The sequence below is a fragment of the Raphanus sativus genome, chromosome 9, assembly GCF_000801105.2.
Source record: "Raphanus sativus cultivar WK10039 chromosome 9, ASM80110v3, whole genome shotgun sequence".
In the NCBI taxonomy this organism is placed as follows: domain Eukaryota; kingdom Viridiplantae; phylum Streptophyta; class Magnoliopsida; order Brassicales; family Brassicaceae; genus Raphanus; species Raphanus sativus.
Genome location: NC_079519.1, coordinates 32,415,871 through 32,430,708, shown reverse-complemented (window position 1 = coordinate 32,430,708; position 14,838 = coordinate 32,415,871). Strand labels below are relative to the sequence as shown.

General features: G+C 36.7%; 4 protein-coding genes, 1 non-coding gene and 1 pseudogene across 5 annotated transcripts; 2 read left to right on the top strand and 4 right to left on the bottom strand.

Annotated features, from left to right (window-relative positions):
- Positions 1 to 752: 752 nt before the first annotated feature.
- Positions 753 to 895, top strand: LOC130500569 (small nucleolar RNA snoR137). The gene has a single exon (XR_008939189.1). It is a non-coding gene; the product is annotated as a small nucleolar RNA snoR137 (small nucleolar RNA).
- Positions 896 to 2,221: 1,326 nt separating this feature from the next.
- Positions 2,222 to 4,145, top strand: LOC108826835 (cytochrome P450 86B1-like). Its single transcript, XM_018600181.2, has one exon. It carries the CDS (start codon positions 2,374 to 2,376, stop codon positions 3,973 to 3,975), a length of 1,602 nt encoding a protein of 533 aa, XP_018455683.2. The 5' UTR covers positions 2,222 to 2,373; the 3' UTR covers positions 3,976 to 4,145.
- Positions 4,146 to 4,372: 227 nt separating this feature from the next.
- On the bottom strand, positions 4,373 to 6,204 carry LOC108826878 (cytochrome P450 71B4-like; annotated as a pseudogene).
- Positions 6,205 to 6,882: 678 nt separating this feature from the next.
- Positions 6,883 to 8,796, bottom strand: LOC108826470 (cytochrome P450 71B4-like). Its single transcript, XM_018599848.2, has 2 exons — positions 7,807 to 8,796; positions 6,883 to 7,735 (listed from the first exon to the last, which is right to left on the bottom strand). The coding sequence occupies exons 1-2, from the start codon at positions 8,707 to 8,709 to the stop codon at positions 7,139 to 7,141; spliced, it is 1,500 nt and encodes a 499-aa protein (XP_018455350.2). The 5' UTR covers positions 8,710 to 8,796; the 3' UTR covers positions 6,883 to 7,138.
- A 306-nt stretch (positions 8,797 to 9,102) lies between these two features.
- LOC108826303 (glycerol-3-phosphate 2-O-acyltransferase 6) lies at positions 9,103 to 10,518 on the bottom strand. The gene is made up of 2 exons (XM_018599688.2): positions 9,803 to 10,518; positions 9,103 to 9,632 (listed from the first exon to the last, which is right to left on the bottom strand). Exons 1-2 carry the CDS (start codon positions 10,445 to 10,447, stop codon positions 9,615 to 9,617), a joined length of 663 nt encoding a protein of 220 aa, XP_018455190.1. The 5' UTR covers positions 10,448 to 10,518; the 3' UTR covers positions 9,103 to 9,614.
- A 432-nt stretch (positions 10,519 to 10,950) lies between these two features.
- On the bottom strand, positions 10,951 to 14,453 carry LOC108823970 (cytochrome P450 71B26). Its single transcript, XM_056995286.1, has 3 exons — positions 14,069 to 14,453; positions 13,235 to 13,815; positions 10,951 to 11,827 (listed from the first exon to the last, which is right to left on the bottom strand). Exons 1-3 carry the CDS (start codon positions 14,373 to 14,375, stop codon positions 11,213 to 11,215), a joined length of 1,503 nt encoding a protein of 500 aa, XP_056851266.1. The 5' UTR covers positions 14,376 to 14,453; the 3' UTR covers positions 10,951 to 11,212.
- Positions 14,454 to 14,838: the final 385 nt, after the last annotated feature.

Genomic DNA, 14,838 nt, shown 5'->3' with positions numbered 1-14,838 from the left:
TTAAATTTTTCGGGACAGACAATTCTACTATTTTCCAAAGAAATAACTTAACTTCGGTCTAACATTCTAGTTAACAAAGAAAAAAACAAAAATTGTTCGTTTTTCATACAAAAATAATAAAACATCATTTTCACTTAATAAACTCTAGAAAAAAATAAATAAGGCCAAAATTAATTTATTTTCATTTTGTAGTCTATATTTCATTTAGTTTTGTTCCTTTCACCCCCCAACAAAACAATCCTAATTAGTAGCGGCCGAAGCGTTTAGTTTGGAGCAAATATTGACCACAGCCTTATAAAAATATGGGCCTAAAAACAAAAGGCCCATTAATGGGATTTCCCTAATTTCAGACTCTCCGCTTCTCTGTCCGTCTATAAGAGCAAGACTCTAAAACCCTAATTCTTCAAAATCGCAGTCAACCTCCATAGCCGTCTCATTTCCTCCCTCTTCCACACTTTTTTTTGTTTGTGTTTTTGTTCAATTGAAAACCGCTTTCGAAAGGCGTTGCGCTCTTCGTCTCGGGATTCACTTTCTCTGAAGGGCGTGTCACCGAAAGCGTACATCGAAAATCTTCAATCCGATCGAAAGGGATGCGAAGTTCGGACTCGTTCGAATTTAGCAAACCATCGAAACTGATGGCTGATTAAACCGATTTTTGGTTTGCCATCGATTATTAATCGTGTTTGAGATATTTTTGAATCTAAATTCATAATTTTATTTGAACTGAGTATTGATAATCTTGGGGATGTGATTTTGCTTCATAATGGTGAACTCTCTTAGACAATTAAAAGTGAGAGATGTTCAAGTTTCCGGAGCAAACATTAAACTGGCCAGAATTTTAACAGCTCTGTATTTATCCCTATTTTCACAGCGTTACCTGTCTTCTGGTATATATGTATTGTTGTTATTGACTCCATCTCCACATAATTATCAGAGTTTTTGATTGTTAAATTTGTATTTTTTTCCCGATTAATTTTTAGGGATTAGTGTCTAATTGATAATTAGATCAATTTTGAAACAAAACCAATTTAATTAGCTTGCTTATTTGAGCATTAATTTGATTTAACGGAAGAAAATTCCTTCAGTAAAATTTTAGATTAAATTATAGGCCCAAAATTGGTGGCCCAAAAAACTGTCAAGGTAGGGATGTGAATTTTGTTTCCCAAAAAAAAGGATGAATTTTAAATCCAAATTAGTGGGTCCTGTCCTATTTGGCCGTGTGTGTGGATCGAGCTGATTTGAAAATGTTTAATTGCATATATAGGTGTAGGATAAACTTATTTGAAGTGCAGATCGGATTTTTGAAAAGAAAATTGATGTTTCCCTACTCTACTGACAGGATCAGTGTGCGATTATAACCGATTCATTTTTAACCGAAAATTTTGAAACATTAAGCCTTTGTCTTAATTTTTATTCATATTAGCTAAACGAAAACGTATTATCCAGACTAAGAACATGTAAAACCTAATCTAAATAAGGGGAACCAGAACAAAGAAGTTTTTGAGTTTGTTAGTTATAAGTGATTTGGTAATGAAATGAAATGCTAACAAACACGCACAAATAATTTTCCTAGTGAGATTAAGTACCTAATTACCCAAAATCCGAATAAAACTGGTCCTAATTTGAAAGAGTACTAGAATGCCTATGTTTTGTTTTGTTTACTAACCGAAGTTAAATATGTATAACATTTGTTTATTGGATAAATTATCAAAAATAGGTAAACCAGAAAAAAAAAATTGAAACCTTACTCCCTCCGTCCCACTTTAAGTGGAGTTTTAGAGAAATTTTTTTGTTTCATTTTAAATGATGTTTTCAAGTTTTTAAGTAAAAATTAAATGTATTTTAATATTTTTAATTATTTATATTCTTTAGTATGACTGTTTATTGGTTGAAATTACTTTAATCATTGTTATTTTTAGACAAACGAAAAAGATAAAGTAAAAATTTATAGTTTATTAATCAATGTGCAAAAACCTTAAAATCCACTTATTTTGGGATTATTTTGGGACGGAGGAAGTATATAAATACAAGTTTGTCACTAGAAAAGAGAGGTAGGAGATGGAAAGCTAATTTGCGTTTGTAGTCTCCATTCTTCGAGTTTCTTACGTCACTACTGCTTAACAAACACACACGATTTGCGTTAGCAACACCATTCACCTTACTTTACGTCTACAACAAGAAAACGTCGTGTTCTTGATATAGACCGATCCCCTAAAAAAACTGTCCGAACCCTTAAGCAAAATAATGCACCAAACGCATGATGAAATATCAAGTTTACTTACCTTTACGGAACATAATCTATAAACCTTGTAAAAACCAAATTTTCATGTTTCTAGTTTACTACAAAAGAGAACAAAAAAAAACTACACGAAAATGTCTAATGAAAACTCTGTAATGTCATTGCTCGATCGCATCTCCGCTCATCTCTGTCTTCAAGACGTATCAATTGCTTTATTAGGTCTATTTCTTTTCAGTTGCTTGCGAGCCAAGCTAACCAACAAAGGCGGACCGATCCAATGGCCAGTGTTCGGTATCACCCCCGAGTTCTTCCTTCAAGTCCACGACTTATACGGATGGCTCACGAGGTGTTTAACCAACAGCCAAGGAACGTTTCCGTACCAAGGAATCTGGTTCAGTGGATCATACGGAGCCATGACGAGCGTTCCCGCGAACATCGAGTACATGCTCAAAACCAACTTCAAGAACTTTCCCAAAGGAGAGTTTTACAAAGAGAGGTTCCGAGATTTGCTTGAAGAAGGCATCTTCAACGCTGATGACGAGTCTTGGAAAGAGCAGAGACGGATCATCATAACCGAGATGCACTCGACAAGATTCGTGGACCATTCGTTCCACACCACGAGGGAGTTGATACATAGGAAGCTCTTGAAAGTGATGGAGAGTTTCTCAAAGTCACAAGAAGCTTTTGATCTTCAAGAGGTTCTTTTGAGGTTGACGTTTGATAATATCTGCATCGCGGGTCTCGGAGATGATCCTGGTACTTTGGATGTTGATCTTCCTCATGTTCCGTTCGCTAAGGCCTTTGAAGAAGCTACGGAGAGTACTATGTTTAGGTTCATGATTCCACCGTTTTTGTGGAAACCTATGAAGTTTTTTGACTTAGGGTACGAGAAAGGGCTGAGGAAAGCTGTTGAGACGGTTCATGGGTTTATAGACGAGATGGTTGTGGACAGAATCAAGATGCTTAAAGAAGAAGGAACGTTAGAGAGAAACAAATCAGATGTCCTCTCGAGGCTAATCCTTATAGAAAGTCACAAAAGAGGCAATGAGAACGATCGGTTCACCGTCAAGTTTTTCAGACAGTTCTGCACAAGTTTCATCTTAGCGGGACGTGACACGAGTTCTGTCGGGCTTTCTTGGTTCTTCTGGTTGATAACGAAACATCCTGAAGTGGAAAACAAGATCCTCCAAGAAATAACAGAAATCTTGAGCCGAAGAGACAATAATCTTGATGAGAGTTGTTGTCACTTCACAGTCAAGGAGCTAAACGACATGGTGTATCTACAAGCGGCCTTGTCTGAAACTCTTAGACTCTATCCACCAATACCAATGGAGATGAAACAAGCAACGGAAGAAGACGTGTTTCCGGATGGGACTCTCTTGGAGAAAGGTTCGAGGGTTTACTTCTCTATCTATGCCATGGGAAGGATGAAATCGATATGGGGTGAAGACTGTGAGATGTTTAGACCAGAGAGATGGATACAAGGAGGACAGTACGTGAGCGATGATCAGTTTAAATACGTTGTGTTCAATGGCGGTCCAAGGCTTTGTCTAGGGAAAACATTCGCTTACTTGCAGATGAAAATGGTGGCTGCTTCCATCTTGTTGAACTACTCAATCAAGGTTGATCAAGATCATGTTGTTGTGCCTCGAGTTACAACTACTTTGTACATGAAACATGGTCTTAAGGTCAGGATCATGAAGAGATCTTTAGAGGAGAGGAAGCAAGATTCATAAGTAAATAAGAAGAAATCAACTAAATGTTACATGGAACTTGTTACTAAAATATTTGTTTATGTATATGGTTAATGTAAGATCTTCACCCTTTGTTCTGTCTTAAAGTAGATTAGATACTTATATAATCTTTGTTAGTAAAATGTACAGTGTGTGTATTATTTGTAATGCAGATTAAATGTTCTAGAAAACAAAAATTGCATTAGTATGATCTCTTACACACATTTCAGCAGTTTCCGTAGTTGTGTCCAATCCGGTGTAACGATTTAGAAACTAGACCGACAAGGGGGAAAAATACAAAATACTTCAGATTATTACATAATTTTTACAACTATTTATTAAAACTAAAATATCATAAAATTATTTTAAAATTCATGATTGTAATTTGTAACACAACACGGACCCAAACTGATATTGAAACTAGATGCAACATCGAGATACAAGCCAGTGCTTCAACCCATTTTTTAGCAAAAGAACAACATTAATTTTCCCACAAGTTTTTATTCTTAAGATACAACACAACTCTAGTCTGGACTCTGATCTATTACACAGTTCAACCAATCACTGGTGAAGACTAGGAATAAGCTCAAGAGGAACTTTCTTGACAACAGTGACAATACCAGCTTCTTCCATGTCCATATATCTTTCTTCTCCTCAGGCATACTCCAATCAAAGTAGTAAAGCAAATTCAAGAGTCCCAACTCAATGGAAGAAATAGCTGAAGCCAGTCCTGGGCAAATCCTTCGTCCAGAACCAAATGGTAAAAACTCAAAGCTCTGTCCTCTGTAATCCACATGACTATCAATAAACCTCTCCGGGATAAACTCTTCTGGATCCTTCCAGTATTTAGGATCCCGTCCTATCGACCAAGCATTGATCACTAGAATAGTTTTTGGTGGAATGTCATAGCCTTGAATCTTGATTTGACTCATTGTTTCTCTTGGGAGTAACAAAGGAGCTGGTGGGTGTAGTCTTAAGGTTTCTTTCACCACAAGCTTCAAGTATTCAAGCTTATCTATTTCTTCTTCTGCAAGTCTCTCCTTTTGTTTGGTTCCAATGCAAGTTCTGATCTCTTCCTGAACCTTTTTCATCACTCTAGGGTTTCTAGCAAGCTCTGCCATCGCCCAAATCATGGTGATGGCGCTTGTGTCTACTCCCGCTAGATATATATTCTATGAACAAAAAGAATATTATATTGTAAACTAAGGATCTACATATTAGATTCAAGAAAAATGAAGTAAAGAGATCTATTGGCTTACTGTGCTGATCCCTTTGAGATGATCAATGGTGAGCTTGAAAGATTCATTCTCTTCTTGTTTATGTATCATCTCTAAGACCGCGTCGATTAAGTCAGGACGATCTTGAGTGAAACTCTTTGATTGATGATCATCAATTATATGATCAAGAAATGTATCCACCTCGTTGTAAACATTTTGAAGTCTCTTAAGTTGCCCTGACACAACGTCCATAAACCATCCAAGACCACCATAAGGGAAGAGATCGGTGAATTTGAGAGACATGTTTTTGTGAGCTTCAAGCATCAGTTCTTCGACTCTTTCCTCACCGATATGCTTGTTCTCGAAGAAACTCTGTCCAAAGGCAGTTCTTGATACGATACTCCCGGTTAAGCAAAATAGGGTTTTGCTCAAATTAACCGGAGATTGCTTCAAAGCAGATTCTCTAAGTTTCTTGACCAACAAGTCACACTCTTCCTCTCTGACATACCTAAAGGACTGAACCTTTTTCGCGCTGAAAAACTCACGAACAGAAAGCTTACGCAGCTCTCTCCATGTTTCACCGTATACCCAGAGCCAATGTCATTACCATTACGCGAGAAAGTCTTTAAGGCGATAGTGATAGGTCTTGTACAACACTCAAGGTCATGGGTTTTGAGAACTTCTTCAGCTCCTTCACTGGACGTGATCACGACCATTCGGATAACCCCTAGACGGAGAAGCATCATTGGTCCGTGTTTCTTTGAGAGGTCGTGAAGACATTTGTGAAGTGAGCCCTTGATCTGGTGTAAGTTTCCGATGATTGGAATCTGTGTTGGACCAGAAGGAAGATTATTGGAGTTTTTTTTGTTCTTATTGATAAACAAGAAGAGAAGGGGAAGGAGAAGAAGCAAGAGCAAAGACAGAAGAATCTCCATTGTTATCGTCACTCTCTTGTGTACTCAGTTTAAGACAAAAACAACTTCGTCTTTTGTGGGCTTGTCCGCGATATAGTCTGATGACGGTTTTACTTTTATATAAGGACACACTGGTCGATGGCGATAAATACGTTACATCTTAACGTCAGTGAGGATAAGCTCGAGATGAAGACTGAGAGGTTGAGCAAGATTCTCTTATATACGTGTCATTATCCTAAATTAATAACAAATACTGTAACAATTAACATGAAAAAATGTATCTGTGATTACATGATTTGATAGCTGGCATATTACAAAAGGCATATATAGAAGATAATTATACTGCGGTTGCAGCAATATAAGGAAATGAAGGACTGAACGTTTATAGGATATAAAATACAAACTTAGGAATAATTAAGAGAGATAAAGACAAATAAAGGAAGAGCAATTTTTAGAATATAGATATGGTCCATATGAAAAAGTATATTTTTGTGTGGTAAAAATATATATTCTATTTTTAAAATTTGTCATCAACATCCATACTAATATATATATATATATATATATATATATATATATGTGTACAAAAAATTAAGAAAATATAATAGATAATATACTTTGAACGAAAAAATTCTCTAGATCAATTAGTTATTGACATGTATTATATGTAAAATTAATTTGTCATTAGAAAAATTAATTTTAGAATATCATATCAGTTATGTTTTATGTTGATTATTTTTCGATTTAACTTTCTGAATTGAAATAAGTTTATTGTAGTTATTACAGAAAAAAATGTTTTTCTCCTAACATTACTTTAGTCTAATATTGGCCATATTCCAACCTTTTAGAAAGTACAACATTCAAGTAGAAGAGCAGAAAACCAATCCTAAGTACATGAGAGACCGAAAGTTTTGAACCCAAGATTCTTTAATACAAGAAAGACTTTACTTGAAACCTATCGAACATATATATAAGTACGTGACACTATTCCAAGTGGGAGCTAGTACGCACTTCTTGTGCTCGTTCTTGAAGTTTCTACCGCCTAAGAATCGGAAGAAGCTCAAGAGGAGTTTTCTTAACAACGGTGACATCACCAGATTCTTCCATGTCTATACCTTTACTCTCCTCTGGCAGTTTCCAGTCAAAGAAGTAAAGCAAATGCAAGAGTCCTAACTCAACAGTCGCAATCCCAAAAGCCATCCCTGGACACATCCTACGACCGGAACCAAAAGGCAACATCTCAAAGCTATGTCCTTTGTAGTCCACAGGACAATCCATAAACCTCTCCGGTATAAACTCTTCTGGATTCTCCCAGTGTTTAGGGTCCTGTCCTATGGCCCATGCGTTAACTATAAGAAGTGTTTTTGGAGGAATATCATAGCCTTGAATCTTTATCGGACTCATTGTCTCTTTTGGGAGTAGCAAAGGAGCTGCTGGATGTAGTCTTAAGGTTTCTTTCACCACAAGCTTCAAGTACTGAACCTTGTCTAGATCTTCTTCTGAAAGTCTCTCTCTAATTCTTGTTCGAATCTCGTCTTGAACTTTCTTCATCACTCTAGGGTTCCTTACCAGCTCTGCCATCGCCCAAATCATGGTGATGGCACTTGTGTCTACTCCAGCAAGAAATAGATTCTAATCAAGAAAAAGTTTTTAGGTCAACTTCTAAATTCAAGAAACATGATATTAAAGATTTTTTTACTTACTGAGATAACCCCATGGAGATGATCAGTTGTGAGCTTGAAAGATTCATCTTGTTTTTGTTTCTCTATCATATCCAACATCACATCGACAATATCAGGACGATCTGGAGTTGTTACTACTCCATGCCTGTGATCATCAGCCACTTTCCTCACAAAAGTATCTACCTCGAGGAAAGCCTTACTAAGTCTCTTATGTTCTCCTAACACAAAGTCTACAAACCATCCAATACCAGCAACAGGGAAAAAGTCACTGAACTTGAAAGTCATGTTTGCAAGAGCTTCAAACATCAACTGCTCGATCTTTTCCTTATTGATCTGCTTGCTTTCGAAGTAGTTATGTCCAAAGGCTGATCTGAATACGATGCTCGCAGTTAAAGAGAAAAGGGTTTTGCTCAAATCCACAGGAGATTGCTTCAAAGCTGATTCTGTGAGTTTCTTGACCATCAAGTCATTCTCCTCCTCTCTTATATACCTAAAAGATTGTACCTTCTTCGCGTTGAAGAACTTAAGAACAGCGAGTTTGCGCAGCTCTCTCCACTCCTCACCGTATGGCGCGAAACCAATGTCTTTACCGTTACGCGAAAAGGTTTGCATGCCGAGAGCCTTGGGACGTGTGCAGCACTCTAGGTCATGAGTTTTGAGAACTTCTTCAGCTGCTTCACTCGATGAGACTACGAGAACTGGGACAAACCCTAGATGGAGAAGCATCACGGGTCCATGTTGCTTGGAGAGATCGTGAAGACGTCTGTGAAGTAATCCTTGGAGCTGGTGTAGGTTTCCGATGAAGGGAAGCTTTGGTGGACTTGGAGGAAGATTCTGTTTCGAGTTCTTGATCTTCTTGGTGTAAATTAATGAGAAGAAAATGGGAAAGAAGAGAAGCGAGAGGAAAGATAATAGAGTCACCATTGTTTACCTTCTCCTCTGTTTTGTGCTCTGTTTTTCGTTTTTTTGGGGGAGATAGATATAAACAAAGTATTTAAAAGACAAAAGAACACCGTCTTCACGTTTTGAAATACGTAATGGATATATATGAAGTAGGGGCGTAACTCGGTTTTATATTAGTAATATTTTAAGTTACATGTCGTTTATTGTATGTGATAAGCATTGAGATGGAGGCTGAGAGCAGACAAGGGCCACTGCACCAATGCATGCATAGGTTTTCTACACTTGTAAAACCGCGCCACGCACATCTGATGTTGCCAGACACCAGTACTTTTAAATGTGTTCCCATCCATAGCTCAATAAAGACTTGCAGAGCAGGAGGCCCTAGACCAAACCTAATAAAACATTCGATTCAAGTCTCTGAAATGTTTGAAAAGTTTTATATAAACATAAATCCGCGTAAAAACAATTTTAAGCCTCCAAATTATTGAAGCTCGTTTACATCTTTTAAAATTTTATGGCCGGCCCTGAAGACTTGTTTCGAAGCTCAGCGGGGAGTGTTGCTTATACTCGTTCAACTCATTCCTCCAGGTCTAAAAATCAAGCTTCAGCTCCTCCGCTCGTTTCTCAAGAATCTTGTTGGTCTCTTGCAAAGCTAACTTAACATCCATAACCATTGGTAGATGAGGTGTCTCAAATATGAACAATATATACTTTTACTGTTTGCACAATCCGAAACAATGTGATCTTAAAGTGAGAATTAATATTGGCTTCTAAATCTTTGTAGTAAAATATTGGAAAGAAAAGAACAATAGTCGGATAATTTTATTAGAATTAGCTTCTGCCACACGTAATTACTTAGAAATTAACATTTTTTTTGTCGCATAGCAAGTGAAGGAACGTAGAAACTATGTGTGACATGTGATCCGTTACACCATGTAAGCCTCCTGCAATCCACAAATTGGCATACAAACTAAATATATTAGTACTGTAGCTGGAAATTATCTAGCACAACCAGTAATTTTTTTTTTTAAATCTGTTTCTCTAAATCTAAAATTGCCATATTTATGAAAAATTTTAAAATTATGGAATATTAAATAAAATGGCGAAAATTTACCTTGCAGAGAGACATGAAAGCGTAATCTGACTTGCTATCTCCCAGCCCCAAATCAGGTAACCCCACTCCACCACCACCACCACCACCACCGAACTCTTTCAAAATGGCGTCGCGTTTCTGCTGGCCCAACATGATACCCGGTTTTCTAGCGAAACCGAGCAACCAACCAAACCTAGTGAACTCAAGCTCCGTACCAATAACTTTATCAGCGCCAAGAAACTCCTTAGCGAACGGCTCGACCATGACCCGAGGACTCGCCGTCACAATGTACCGTTTCCCGAACGCCTTGAAAACACGCCACGTGTCCCGGTTCAGTTCTTTCTCGTAGACTTTTGCTAGGACGTGGCGGGCGACGTGTTCAACGTCGCCGAGCTTGAGGCCGGCGAATGTGATGAAGACGGCTACTCTGACGGCGAGACTTTCGGAGACGAAGACATACGTGAGGTGCACGAGTGGTACGGACGCGAGTAAGGTCAGCGCGCGAAGCAAGCTTCCTGCTTTGAGTGCCACGAGGAAGAAGTAAAGGAGTGGTCTCGAGGAGGATGTTAGGGTTCCGTCAAGATCGGCGACAACGGTCTGGTTGGATCGGTCTTCAGCGTTTACGTCGTAGCTTGACAAAGGCTCAAAGCGACGTCGTTTCGTCATCGTTCCCAAGAGTGTGATATCAATGGCGAAGATTAAGGAATAAACGAGTTAAAGACGTGTAGGGTACGGTAACATTAGTCTGTTGTCGGCTTCCAATCCGGTCTACTTTACACGCCCTTTTCATTGTCTATGAGGATAATAAGCATTTATTAATAAAAAGTTGATTGATTAATAACACTACACAATCAAACCTATGCAACAAAACATTTCAAGTTGATGTGTCAACTTTTTTCTTATGAATGTTGAATTGTAGTATCAGAACAGACACAACAGTCAAATCCTGACATGAATTAATTTGTACAGATCTTGCAATATACTTGCTCTACTAAGGGGACTAGAAAAAAAAAGTTTTTTAAGGTAAAGGGAGACTATCTCAATGTCCAGATTTATGCTTGGTTTTACAACTTTCACATAAGATGGCATTGCCTGGAAGCACAACTTATATTTAGAAAACTATTCCAACTACTGAAGAGACTAAAAGTGATGTCTGAAGCAAGTCACCATTTTGAATAAAATAAGATGGCATTGCCTGGTTTCATCTTGAGAAGAGTGTGGTGACACGTTCAGGAGATGTAAGTGTTGCCACTCTTTTAAACTATCAAAAACAGAATGAGACCAAACTCATTCTGAATAAAATCTATGTTTATCTGAAAAACTTTTTTTCGATTGTACTCAGTAAAAGTTTTTCAGATAAAGATAGATTTTATTCAATATTGAGTAACAATCGGAAAAAGTACAATCGATGGATAATTTATTTTTAAGTGATCATTGATCTAAGTACTTCACAGGAACAAGTAGAAGCTCACTTTTCTTGCTCACAGTAAGCCCAGGAGCTTCCTCCATGTCGACATCTTCAACCACCATGCCTTCAGGTAACTTCCAGTCAAAATGATACAACAGACTCGCCAGACCAAACTCCACCGAAGTTGTCCCCATGTACATTCCAGGACAGATTCTCCTACCACTCCCAAACGATAACAGCTCAAAGTTTTGTCCTTTTGCATCAATGTTATTATCCATAAACCTCTCTGGGAAAAACATCTCTGGATCCTTCCAGGTATCCGGATCACGCCCAATAGCCCAGACATTCACATGAAGACGTGTCTTGACGGGAATCATGTAGCCGTCGATCTCAAATTCTGAGGTTACTTCTCTTGGAAGTAGAAGTGGTATTGGAGGATGTAGCCTCCATGTCTCTTTGATCACCATTTTCAGGTATTTTAGCTGATCCGTGTCATCGGAGTTGATTCTTTCTTTGTTCTTGATTTGGCTTCTGATTTCGGTTTGAAGTTTCTTCATCACTCTAGGGTTTCTGACAAGTTCTGCCATTGCCCATGTCATTGTAATTGCAGACGTGTCGATTCCTCCTAAAAGAATGTTCTTTTTTTTTACAAAGGATATATAAAAAAAACATGTAAGAATCTTATATATTAATTTACGATGCTTCTCAACATGTCCCAAACAGCTAACCAGATAAGATTATCTACCACGTGGTCAATGGATCAGCCACAAATGAATATGTAGATAAAAGATTTAATTTATTATTAATATATAACTAAAAAAATTATTTAAGAAAATGACGCTTAATAATAATAAAGTTATTGGGTATTTTAAATTCAATACTATATACTAACACAATTAAACAAAATGATAAAGTTTAATTATGGCTAATATGTTTTAGCATTGAACCTGAACTGGGTTAGTGACCATGTTCTATATATGTGAACATACTTACAGCCTTACAGGTACCGCCGCAGATCCGGGTTGGATTTAATAACATTAACCATATTGCAAATACTGCTAAATAGAATTTTAATTCATTTTCGATAAATCAATACATTATACATAATTTGTTTCTTTAGTACCAAAATTTATCAATTAAAAACCTAGCTAATTTCAATATATGGTTGTCATGAAGATATGTGCTGTACAAATAATAGCTAGTCTTTTTCAAATGATTTTGATGTTTTTGTAATTATATAACTAGATTTTGACCCGCGCTTTAGAAGCGCGGAATATTTTACGATTAAAAATTTCACTAATAACTTAACAAATATTTTGTTAACTTTTAAAGAGTGTGTATTTAAAATATTTTTGCATTTAAATCAGTATTTTTTAAATTCAACCCGATTGTGATTATACCGGTTAATCCGGAGATCTAACAATTCAATTTAGTTTTTTAAAATATTCATATTAAAAAATCACTAAAACCCGAGACTAACCGATTGAACTGATGGATGACCAATATGTAATCTAATTTGATTGAAATTGTAATAGTTTCATAATTTGTAATCTTATAATCCAACTTTAAAGTTCATTATTTTGTAATTTATGAAATTATGACGTTTCTACAAAATTTTAAAGAAAAAATGATGGATATAAAATAACTAAGATTAATTATTGTATTGTTTGGAAACATTGATAGTAGTATATAAAATATATTGTTTGGAAACATTGATAGTAGTATAAAGAAATAAGTATATTGTTTGGAAACATGGATAGTTTAAAGAAATGAACATTAGTGATTTAATGTAGGTTTAACTATAAAGTATAAAGGTGTATTTAATTTAAAAACTTACAAAATAAATATTAGGTCCAACAGAATGTTTCTGTTTTAATAAGATAGATTTTAAAAAGGAATAAGTAAATTTAAAATTTGTAACTTAAATTTTAGATTGATATAGGTATATATATATATATTAAATTTTGATTAAATAATAAAAGTATTAAATATCCTTGTACCAAAATACTAGTTTATAAATATTTTATTGTATATTTATGGCTTACCATCAAGATTGCTTTGATATGATTTCTTGTGAGGTTGTCAGTTCCAATAACAGTTCCTTCCCTTTCAAACCTCAAAAGCATGTCCACAAAATCTTCAAGCCCTTGTCCATCTCTCTCTTTATGCAGAACAAACAACTGTTCATAGAACGCATCCAAATCTCGGAAGCTTTTCTCTCTCATCTTTTGTAAACCCGTGAACTGGTCGATGATCCAACCAACGTACGGAATAAAATCTGTGGCAGAGAAGCTTGCCAACGTCTCGAATGCCTCACGGACTAACTTGTTGAATCTGTCGTTGCTAAGCACAGTTCCCTCAAAACTCACACCAAATGCTGCCTTGCATACCACACTTACAGTTAACGCAAGAAACGTCTTGCTTAAGTTAACCGGATGATTAAGAGAAGCTGATTCAGAGATCTGAGCAATCACTTTCTTTATTTCCACGTCTTTGATGGGTTGAAACGACTGAATTTGTTTGGCACTAAAGAGTTCTTGCACACATAGCTTCCTTAGTTCTTTCCAGTAATCATTATACGGAGAGAAAGATATGTCTTTATTGTTGTAAGAGAGCTCTCTTGCCCCTGAGGTGTTAAGAGAGAAGTTAATGAGGTTAAAAATATATATATATATATATATGAATATATAGAGCTTCTGAATCTAAAAACCTTAAGGCGAATCCATACCATTTAAAATTAATTTTTCCTATAAAAGCAGATATTTCAACCAGAATTGAACCCATGAATTCTTAGATTTTATACTAGGCCATCCAAGAAATTTAGCCATCAGGCCAACTAAAGTCAATTTCTTTCATATGTATTGTGAGATTGACAGTACCTGCCAGTGGAGGACGGCTACAACAGTTGATGTCATGGTCTCTTAGAGCTTGTCTTGCTGTTTCAGAGGAAGAGAGTATGACCGTTGGAACTTTTCCAAGCTTTAAAAGCATCACTGGACCGTACTTCTTTGAGAGATCCCATAGAGATTGATGTTGTAATTCTCCAAGCTGGTGTAAGTTTCCGATGATGGGCCACCTAGGAGGAGAAGGTATTGGTCGATGTTGCAGCCGCTTTGGACGTTTAAAGGCGGCAAGAACCAGAAAGATGACGAGGAAGATAATTGATAGAAGGAAAATGTTAGCCATTTCTGATATTTTACTCTCTGTGAGTTATGTCCAAGAGAGCTCAGGCCTTCAATTTTTTTTTTTTTGAAAAAGCTCAGGCCTTCAATTATTAAAGAGTACTTATTATTAAATCGCTAGGCACGACAAATTGACAAAAAAAATATCTTCCTTACTATTATAAACGTATACCATAAGTCCAGAACAGTAAAAGTGGACCATGGAAATATGGAATTCCATAGCTTTTAGAAATTTTAAAGTTTTAAGCTACTTTTTTTTTTTTTACGGAAGGTTCGAAGGCGGACGCGATGGCACCTACGCCACGCTTAACTCAACCGACTAATCCCCGTGGCCTGGAACCAGCCGGCGTCAATACCGATTACCCAAGGGACTAATGACACCAACACCACGCTTAACTCAATTTGGAGAAGGCGTAAAGCATTCCGTGGTCATAGAGAGTATTTGAACCCGGGTTCTTATTGGCGTT